This window comes from Colias eurytheme, chromosome 11, assembly GCF_061535395.1.
Source record: "Colias eurytheme isolate Ceu_HAF_F1 chromosome 11, ilColEury1 Martin Lab GWU primary, whole genome shotgun sequence".
Taxonomy (NCBI): Eukaryota; Metazoa; Arthropoda; class Insecta; order Lepidoptera; family Pieridae; genus Colias; species Colias eurytheme.
Window position 1 is genome coordinate 9436914 of NC_142990.1, and position 11357 is coordinate 9448270.

At 33.8% G+C, this 11357-nt stretch overlaps 1 protein-coding gene across 1 annotated transcript; it reads left to right on the plus strand.

The window, feature by feature from the left end:
* The first annotated feature begins 961 nt into the window (after positions 1-961).
* LOC149904798 (kinesin-like protein KIF18A) lies at positions 962-10704 on the plus strand. Its single transcript, XM_090107296.1, has 8 exons — positions 962-1652; positions 1786-2004; positions 2627-2832; positions 3362-3663; positions 3983-4176; positions 4445-5360; positions 5744-5875; positions 9809-10704. The coding sequence occupies exons 1-8, from the start codon at positions 1110-1112 to the stop codon at positions 9910-9912; spliced, it is 2616 nt and encodes an 871-aa protein (XP_089963422.1). The 5' UTR covers positions 962-1109; the 3' UTR covers positions 9913-10704.
* Positions 10705-11357: the final 653 nt, after the last annotated feature.

Here is an 11357-nt window from a genome sequence, read left to right on the forward strand (position 1 = left end):
ATTCTCATGAAATTTTCTGTGCATAGGTATCGGGTAAGTCTGAGAATCGGCCAACATCTATTTTTCATATGTACCACGGGCGAAGCCGGGGCGGACCGCTAGATATATATATATATATATATACATTAAAAAATGTTGTGTGGTTTTATGAAACCACAGTAAAAGTGAAACTTAGGCACAAAATTATCGTATTTGTACGATTTGTACGGTTCGACCGTCACGCGACATGCGCTACACAGACCAAAAAGTTTGAGACGATGTAATAAAAGTTTCACTTTATTAAACCGAACCGAAAAAATAACCGAAATACCTAGTAGGAATACAATCATTGGAATGTTTTTTAGAACACAATTAAAATTAAGACTCAATTGAGGTTAATTATTGAGCCAACTGCCACTACATTAAAAAAATTTAGTAGGTGGATAACGATGGTGGATAACGTTTTTATAGCACAAACATTTTGAAAGGATACCTACTGTTTTTGTTGTAGTTTCGTTGTTATATTATTAACTAGATGTTCATCCTGACTGACGGCTGTGACAGAATAGAATATTGTTTTGTTTTGTAAATTTTCAGTGATATCAAATCGATCGATCCACCAAAAATCATTAAAATAATTATTACAATATCATGATTTCATCCTTTCTTGAGATAAAGTCTTTCTCTAGCATAATCCACAACATAATCATATAAAAAACATAGAGGATAGGTGTCTCTTTTCATAGAAAAATATATGAAACACAAACTAGCAATATACATTATCTACTCAATTTATATTAATTGATAATATTTTTTAGTGATTTTTTACGACTAAATATGTTTTTATAGCAACACTTAAATTTATTTCTGAACGCATATGACGCGACGATGCTGTTTCGGCGGGGAACGGGAAGCGTCTGTCAGTTTAAAATTTGACGGTTACGTTTAATTCGAATGTTTGAACTTCAAACGAAAACGAATTATCATGACGATTGGACTAGATTGATTTAATAGGACGTGTTTTCACTAGTTAATATTTGTATTGGATTTGACTATTAAAAGAAAGTTTAACTATTTACGCGTGTGACAAACAGTGTGTGGTGTTAAATGTTACTGTGCTTGTTAACACGATGGTGAAAATGGAAAGAGGTCCCGGAGGGCCAAAGTCAGTTCTTGCTGCACCTTCAAAAAGCGGATCTACTCAAAACATGGCATCGAACATAAAAGTTGTTGTCAGGGTTCGACCGATGAATAGCAGGGAAATAGAACAGAACAACCGAATTGTGGTAGATGTTGTTGATGACAGAATGTTAGTTTTTGACCCAAAAGAGGAAATTCGTCCCTTTTTCTACCAAGGAGTACAGCAGCCGAACAAAAACTTTCTTAAACGCGCCAACAAAGAAATGAAATTTGTATTTGATAACGTGTGTGGTCAGAATGCATCAAATTACGATGTTTTTGAAACCACAACTAAAGAAATGCTACCTTCCTTGATGGAGGGGTACAATTGTTCTGTGTTTGTGTATGGAGCTACGGGTGCAGGGAAGACATTCACAATGATTGGAAGCAAGGAAAATCCTGGAATAACTTATTTGACCATGGAACACTTGTTCTATACAATAAATTCTTTTGAAAAGGACAGGGAGTTTGACATTGGAGTTTCATATATTGAAGTAAGTAAAGTTAATGATGAATATTTATAATATATTCCTTAATGTACACATTTTTTTTATTTTTACTAAAGCAAGGACATAAGAAGCAATCAGCGGATCTACTGTAAAATAACAATTTAATTTCAATCAACAGGTGTACAATGAAAATGTATATGACTTATTAAAACCATCAAGTACTCCACTGCAATTACGTGAAGACTCAAAGTATGGGGTAATGGTGGCTGGATTAACCTTGCACAATATCAAAACAGCAAGGGAACTTCTTAATATGTTGGAAAACGGCAACAAGAATAGAACACAACACCCCACAGATGCCAACGCTGAAAGTTCTAGGAGCCATGCTGTGTTTCAAGTAAGCATACAATTGTAACATGTTTCTTTTAATAATCAAATTTATCATTTTTTTTATAGTTCAAAAAAATAATTTTCATTGAGATTATTCTAAAACTGCATCTTACTTTACATAACATATTATACAGGGTGTCCCGTTAGTATTGGACCAATGGGTTATGGGGAGTAGAGAGACTTATTATCTAACAAAAATACTAAAATTTGTTGCCCTAGACCATAAAGTTTTTGATTTATGCTTTATTTTCAAAATTTGATAAAATCCTCATAAGCTGAACTTTTACGATTGCTGTTTTTTATTTTATTGTTCAAGGTAGTTAAGAATATATAAGTCTTCCTAATTAAAATGAAACTAAAGCATAATTAACAACAACAAGAAAATTAGACCAAAAAATATATAAAAAAATTATGTTTTAAAGTTTACGGACTGAAGTTTAAACAAAGCTGGTGTAAAAATAAAATGTATGGTCTAGGACAATAAATTTTAATATTTTTGTTAGATAATAAGTCTCTCTACATAACCAGTTGGTCCACTACTTACAGGACACCCTGTATAATCTTTTAAATATTTTTTTTTAAGTTTATTATATTATTCAATGTATAAAATTTTTTTGTGAATTTAATAGGTATATGTAAAGATGCGCTACAAGACAAGCAGTCAGTTACGTATAGTCAAGTTGTCTATGATAGATCTGGCTGGTAGTGAACGAGCCTCCGCGACAGGTTGTATTGGAGAAAGGTTCAAGGAAGGCGCCAATATTAACAAGAGTCTGTTGTCTTTGGGCAACTGTATCAATAAACTGGCTGATGGAAGCAATTATATACCTTATAGGTGAATATGAAAATCAAAATCAAAAAAGTTCTTAATAAATTTCAGTTTAAATTTAAAATTTAACATTTAAGAATTAAATTTGAATTGTTACTAATATTCTTTAGGATTATAAGAAAGTTACTTTAAATTTCATATAAGATTGTATTGAACGAGATAATTAATAAATTTCGTATTAAATTATCAAATTTCACAATACATTCAACATTACTCTCAAATATAAATTTAAGCAACTCAGTTTCTTACTTATAAGCTTTTTTGACGACGCGGTTGGCGCAGTAGTAGAGTAACTGCTTACTGAGCCGACGGTCCCGGGTTCGATCCCCGGTCAGCGCAAATATTTGTGTGATGAACTCAATTATTTGTTCTTGGGTCTGGGTGTTATTATCTATATATGTATTTATTAATTAATATTATATTTATCATCGCCTAGTACCCACAACACAAGCCTTAATTGAGCTTACTGTGGGACTAGGTCGATTTGTGTAATAATGTCCTATAATATTTATTTAGTTATTTATTTATTTTACAGGGATTCGAAGCTAACTCGTCTTCTCAAAGACAGCCTCGGAGGTAACTGCAAGACAGTTATGATTGCCAATGTTTCACCATCAAGCCTTAGTTACGAAGACACATACAATACTTTGAAATACGCAGCTCGAGCGAACAAGATACAGCTTAGTATTAAAAAGAATATAGTGGATGGAGAAATGCGGCTGTCACAATACCTCAAGATAAATGAGGAATTGAAGAAAAAGATTAAAGAATTGGAAGCAAAGCTGTCGCTGTCTTCGGTCAGGGTGGTTAAGGAATCTGACGGGAGTAAGGAGAAAAGTGAGTGTTTTTTATAAAAGACTCTATTTTGCTTGTTATTAGAATACTAGTGATGAGCACTGGTTATGCTTGTATTGAATCAGAATTGAAATAAGTAATTTTTAATTGAGTGATTGAAACACGATATAGCTTTTTACTGTTGAAAGGAGAAAAATAGTCTTTTTTTGTGTTTATTTGTTACATACAAACATAAAGAAAAATATTTTTTTAAAAAGGAATCAGATGCAGGAATCTACTTTGTTAATACATATTGAACAATGCATATTCTATATAAGCAAGGTTTCAAATATCCAATAGTACAAACCTTAACTTATTTCAGTGAAACAATGGCGTCAGCGCATTTTAGCCGAAGATGAAACTCACACTGCATTAGAGGAAAAGCTACTCTCTCTCATGTGCCAACAGAAAGTTTTGGCTTTGAGACAACGGCTCAGAACAAGGGCTTTTTCACATGTTGCTGATTTAGCGCATAGGTCTTCGTCGGAGCCTTTGAATCAGGTATGTATAAAGAATGTAGTATAATATAAAAAAATGTTTTTTTTTTTTGTCAAAAATATTTGTGTGGAAAAAATGTTTTGAATAATTGTGATATAAATAAGTATGTATGTTAATTTTTGTCTTTTTTTTGTACTGGTATAAACTATAAATGTACAATAGCGAATAAATAATTAAATGTGTAGTTAAATGTACACATTTTGGTGTTCACATAAAAAATTGTCAAGGCAAAGGTTTCTTTTTAAATTATGTGCATAGAAATATAAAAATAAAATTTATTTATTAGATACGCACAGAAGACATACCGCGTCAGGAACGTGCAGCGGAAAGTTACGCCAAAAAGGCAGTATTATTGGACACAAAGATCATGAGCACTTGGACGAAATGGGACGAAAGTCGGAACAAAATGAAAAATCTATTCAACAAAGCTTTAACTGACTGTCCAGATATCATAGACTTTGTAGAGAAACTACAATTGCAAAGCGAACTCAGACATAGCAAGGCGAGAGACGAGTTGCGGTACAAATTACTAACAATAGAGAATCAGGAAATAACAGCGTTCACAGATTACATGAGCGATATGCCAAATATGCTTAAAAAGCTATATCTGACTCTTAAAGGATACGATAAAGCTCCGCCAGCCTTAACAGATGAATATCACGAAATTATGAAGAAAGCAAAGTCCGCTAAAGGAATTACATGGTCAGACGAAGATGTAGAAAATGACGTGCATTTTAAATTCATTTCCTCCCTTGATCTGGAGAAACCAACCACTACACTGGACTTTGGCAAAAAGGATGTCAATTCTACAATAGATATTGTTACCGACAGTGACGATTTAACAGACATAGAAAACAAAGAACCAGTCAAGTTTTCGCCTAAGAAACGTAAAGGCACGCCAATTAAACTGGCTAACAATGAGACGATAATAATAAATGATTCTTTTGAAAGTATGGACGCGACGAGAAATTTGAATTCTGCTAAAAAGGTGAAGAGAGAAATTACTCCAGCGATGGACGTTGAGAATAATTATGGTGTTATTGATCCGAATAGCTTGAATTCGACGTTTGTGTTGGCTAATAATATGAATTCTTGGAAGAAGTTGCCTGTTAAAGTGGAGCCTAAGGATAAAGAACCAGTTAAAACTGGACTTCAGGATAGAACGAATATTCTTCACCGGCCCATCAGTTTTAATGATAGAGGTAAGTGTTTTTTGTTTTGATTTATAATATAAATAAGCATTGAAAATTAAAATAATATTATTTTCACCTACTGTCAACAACAATATCAGTTAAAATTGTCGTGATTTTAGATAATTATTTTTTGAAAGTGAAACTTTTATTACATCGTCTCAAACTTTTTGGTCTGTGTAGCGCATGTCGCGTGACGGTCGGCTGCCGAGTAGGTATAAAGCAGTGTTCGGAGTCATTATCGTACAAATGCGATAATTTTGTGCCTAAGTTTCACTTTTACCGTGGTTTCATAAAACCACACAACATTTTTATATATTTAATATCTTTTAGCTTTATAATTAATGTCTTTCTTCACGAAAATATTGAATTATAATAATTTAAATGCTTTTTAGCGAAAATAGTAAAACCAGTGGTGGGTAAAGCAGCAGCGTTTAGACGAAACCAACCGCCCCCTGTGAAACCCTCGGCTGGTTTTGGTTCTAGTGTAGCGAGAGATGGGACTTCGCTGCAGAAGAATGTACAAGGTAAATATTAATTTTGGTTTTATGAGTAATTTAATTTGTTTTGTTTAGTTTATTGATATATAAAAATAAAGTTAATTTAATATGTTTGTTTATTAATTGATTTTGTGTTTTTGAAGTGAACTTTCTTTAGGCGCGTTAGTAAAATTTCAAGGTCGAGTTATTGCAATACCACAGTATTACAATATTATTTCGATATTGTAATACTGTGGCAATACCGTCTCGTCATGGCAATAACGTCACGTCATGGAGTAAGGCGACGATTTTGATATCTTTGAATCTTGCCAAAGAAGTTTCACTTCTGTATAAATAGTTTAATATTAATCCAATCATTGATTCAGTTAATTGAATTCTAAGTAAGATGATGGCTATTTTTGAAATGTGTAGGTACTTGGGATTAGAAAAGAAAAATATTTTATTTTATTTCTATAATACTAGAGCAGGGTTTACACGACATTTCTCAGTAAAGCGTTTATTTTTATTATTAGAAAAATAAATTTTGTATAGTTATTTCGAGGTTGAAATAATTGGATCAATGATTGAATTAAAATGTATGATTTGTTGTGTTCGTCTAAATTGGTGGTGGTAAAAAGATAGACTCAAGGCCTGCACGTCCATTAATCGGTTAAAAAGTTAATCTTATCCATAATGTCTTCATGTAAATAAACACATAATAAATATTTCTTTGATGCGATTCGCTCCTATACCTAAGCCTACGAGTCTCTAGCAGTCATAGTCTATGAGTGTAGCCTATAACCATGGACGTATAAAAAAAGACGGACGGAGTATCGCCTAAACATTGAGTGAGGGTGACAAATCAACATCGAGCTACACTGCGCTGTACTGCGCTGTCCTGTGCTGTGTTTCTTAAGCTACGTTTTTTAACAATCTAGCTCAGTATAAAGTAATCAGCAGCTCGTGTAGTCGTTTATCTCGTCAATTATTATGACCCTATTTTCAATAAAACGTAAACATTACGACATAGTTGAATCCGATAAAGATGAAAGTGAAGAAGAAGCGGATATGGATATTTTATGTGTTATTTTGTCGTTAAAAGAGTCCCGTCCAGTCCGGTAGCTAACCTAGCATAGCTCGACACAGCGCAGCATGGCAGAGTTCCATAAAAACATAGCACAGTTCGGCACAGCGCGGCTCAGCACGGCGGGTAGCGCGCCTCGCTCGAGACTGTTGCGTTTTTAAACAGAGCGTAGCCTCACACAGCGCAGCACAGCATGGTTTGTTTGTATCCTCATTAAAATATTAAACGAGCGAGTTGACCAAACACAGCACAGCGCAGTACAGCGCAGCATAGCTCGATGTTGATTTGTCACCCTGAAGCCTAGTAATGGCGGCGACACATCCATGTGTGTGTGCCATGTTGCCATGGCAACACTATGGCAACAGCTGTCCTGATGATAATGGCGGCTGTATTTTTTTCTATAAATTTTGCCGTAATAATTTTGTCATTAAAACATAAAAGAAATAACTTGCTTCCCTGTGGAATGTAATCCCTTGTGTTTTGTTATTTAAAATTGTACTGTAGCGACACCATTTAACCACGCAAGACGGCATTTTAAATATTTTTTGTGAAACAGTGACGCAGTTAATCAGTCGGTAGTTCACGACGTAATGGCGGCCGACTAGCTTACTATGGTGAGAGTGTGTGCGTGTTCATTGTCTTTACACGATCGCTAGCTTACTAAGGTGGCTTCACGTTGTTTGTTCGTAAAACGGTGTCCGTCTTTTTTTATACGTCCATGCCTATAACTATAAAATTATGGATCAATCTAAAGGCCTATTCAGATAAGAGCGGGTATCCGCTAAGGCCGTGGGTAACGGTATCCTGATGGCACATTAAATTTCTAACGTAGTATTTTATAGAGGCTCTAATTGCGTAGCGCCCGGCAAACTTCTGGGCCAAAATGTAGCGTGGTGTGGGAAAATTGCGTATATAAAAATGTACTAAAACTTGATGCGCATTGCGCAAACACCACGCGACTTTTTGGCCAAGAAGTTTGCCGGGCGCTATAACTATCCTGATCGTACTGACTCTAATCTGAATAGGCCTTAACACAAAAATTATTTATCAATTCTAACCTGTTGCTAAGAATAGCAGACAATTAATAATCCTTTTATATTAGTCAAACACTATTTACACCGCTAATATAAATAATATCGAACGTTTAGATTCATTGCTCGATATATCGGATATACAGATAGCATTCGAACACGAGATTACAGGAAACTAGGTTTCCGCCCACGGCTTCACCCGCGCAATCAAAAAAAAAAAACCCGCATAGTTCCAGTTCGCGTGGGATTTCCGGGATTGCGTCATTTTCCCGGGATAAAAAGTAGCCTATGTCCCTTTCTGGGGTATCAAAATATTTCCATACCCAATTTTATTAAAATTGGTTCAGTGAGTTGAGTGAGTGATGAGTTCAGTTCAGGCGTGATTGAGTAACAGACAGACAGACAGAGTTACTTTCACATTTATAATATTAATATTATGGATAGTCTGTAATTGGCTGTCGTGCTTACAGTTATACTGTTATAGTTGGATGTTAGACGTTGACGTGTGACGGCACAAAGCTCACTGCTCTTGTCATATTAATTGTGATTCTGGGAATCGATTTGGGAAGATTTGTGTTTGTCAGCCGATGGGTGTACATGTTGAACAGTAGGGGAAAAGTAAAGGCTTAAAGCAAGTTAAACGCGAATTATTCGTTATATTGTTTATTTCGATGGTTTACTTGAAAGTCTTGAATTCTACATCTTGTATCTCATCATTATGTAGAGATAATAGCCAAAATTATATTTTTAAATGTAAACAACAATGGTAGTTAAAGTTATTATAAAAAGCATGTTCTTGTAAGAATTCAACACTGTTTTATGACACCATATTTATAATTGTCTGAATGAGCTACATAATATAGTATTTATTTTTTACATGAAGACATAACTTTAAAATAATCTGAAATATTAGTATTTTACATCGATAATGAAATAAAATAAAATAAAATAAAATTATTTCGATAGTTAAGTGTCCGTCAATCTAATTCATTCAATGGAAATGCAATCATTTTATCAATTCATGCACAATGCTGGTCAATCTTCAATAGAATTCAATCACTTGATAATCGAAAATCGCTCTTATGTGCACGTCAAAAGAGACAGATTGTTATGAATTAGATTCACGGACCCTCTTCACATGATGTCAAAATAATACTTTACTTCAAATGTGAGTTTTATCACGTCTCGCTAGCGACCACGTTTGATATTTATATTGATAGACCCTGGCGGTTATGTGAGGTATTAAATAATTATCAAAAAAATTCATTGCAATTTTTTATGCGACTGCGCTAAAAGTTATTTTCTGAGTATTTTTTTGGCACAGGATTTTAAGCGTTAATGGCTTAATGCATTTTACTTTGAAAACTTTCTTCTGACTGTTTGTGTGTAAATATGAAAATAATAAAATAGAACATGGCGGACTTTTGGTGCCAATTTTTGTTTAGAACAATTTTTGGAATATCCCTGTTTCTTTCAAAATGGCTTTTCATATTATAAATGCCAAAGTGCACAACAAATAAATATTGAAAATATCAAAATTCATCAATATAAATATAATAAAAACGTGGTTGCTATCTATAAAGCATGATTTACGCTACCGTGTCGCGATCGGGCCGTGCCCCGTTCGGCGCTTGATCGAACATTATTGACTATTGTATACTCTATCTATGAAGTGATTCATTCCTGAATCCTGACCATGGCTCGGCCGTGTACGGTTCGGACCCGGACGGGGCACGGCGTGGAAATGTCGATGGATATTGTTTCATTTAGCGCGGTAGCACGGTAGCTTGAATCACGCTTAAGCATGTGTCAATGTTTTACGTATAACATACTAACGTGTGTTCGTCCCTCACTAATCACTAACAGACGCAAGAAAGCCGATAAATCAAAAATCAGTTGGTTATAAAGCGGTTCGAGCGAGGGAAAGGATGCAGACTCATCCGTATAGCAGACCAACCATTCGAAAATAAGAAGAATTAGCATAAATATGGATTAATAAAAAGAACTCTAATATAAAAGATTTTTGGGAAGTTAATGTAAGGGAGTGTAGTGTAGATTGTGAAATTGATTCGAAGTGTAGAATAAGACGACATTGTAATGTGACAAAAAGTCGTGGCGATGATGGAGTTATTTGTAATTTCTAATATGTAATAAATTTTAATTATGTAGTATGAATAAATGTGTAATATGATCAAGCAAAATATATATCTAATGAAGATACAATTTAAACGCGAGTTATGGTTATTGTTGTGTGGCTTAGTAAAGTGAATACATTTTCATTTTGCAATATGAAAACAGATCTAAAATAAACATAGAGAAATAATCGATGTTTCAAATAACAATCGGCTAGTATTAGGAAGTACAAAGTATAATATGCTTAACGATGTTTTTTTTAATATTGGTTATTTCGTTGGTAATATTGAGAAAACACAGTAATTAACAATAAATCGCGTTTTAAAACCAATTTCAACTATTCTCGGATACTGTAAAATAGCCCTTAAAACAAACCACGTAAGTACAAAATCAAAAACTTCATAATGTTATTCGTCTATTCTGCGTCAGTATTGTAGGAGTAAATATGAATTATGAGGTATGGAAACTGGTTTGTAGGAATAGGGAATATTTCCACGAAACGTGGCAAAATTTCGACGAAACATCCATTTGGTTGAGTTAAATCAACTAGGCGAGTTGATCGGGTGAACACAATATACTGAACGTCACTAATTTGTTGTTTGGGCATTATTATTTTAGACCGGATTAAGCACTTTTTAAAGTGAAACTTTTATTACATCGTCTCAAACTTTTTGGTCTGTGTAGCGCATGTCGCGTGACGGTCGAATCGTACGATAATTATCGTACAAATACGATAATTTTGTGCCTAAGTTTCACTTTTACCGTGGTTTCATAAAACCACACAACTTTTTTTCAGTGTTAGTTAATACTTTTGGTCACCATGTTATTTAAAAAAACAGTTAAATAACAATATCATGTTTTCCATTTAATTATCATAAACATTCTCATACTTAACTACTATTATTACTTTGTAACGTCTTAAAAAATAAAATCATAAAAGCGAATGTTTAGATTCCAATCTAAAAGAGAAATAAATATTATTATTTGAGAATATCCTAAATAAATCCATTTTCTCTTTAATAGTTTTGTTTTGATCTTTTCTTTGTATACTAAATTTCAACCACGAATTGGAGAATAATTTGGGGTCGTAAACCAATTAACCACGCTTTTAAAATCTTTGCGGTCTTTATGTACCATAAAATAATTGTCCTCAAATATGTAATTCTACGCAATATATCATCCTACAATCCATAAAATACCACTTTTAAAATTTCAACAGACCTCATTTCAAAGTACCCACATTCACATTAACTCGTCTTGCAATAGCGACTCATTTGCCCAC

What these genes read in the sequence shown, in the direction of transcription:
- LOC149904798 (XM_090107296.1), top strand. Translation starts at nt 1,110, where the DNA reads ATGGTGAAAATGGAAAGAGGTCCCGGAGGGCCAAAGTCAGTTCTTGCT. An exon ending in CATCAGTTTTAATGATAGAG is followed by an intron (nt 5,361 to 5,743) that starts GTAAGTGTTTTT and finishes AATGCTTTTTAG; the next exon opens with CGAAAATAGTAAAACCAGTG. An exon ending in GCTGCAGAAGAATGTACAAG is followed by an intron (nt 5,876 to 9,808) that starts GTAAATATTAAT and finishes AATCACTAACAG; the next exon opens with ACGCAAGAAAGCCGATAAAT.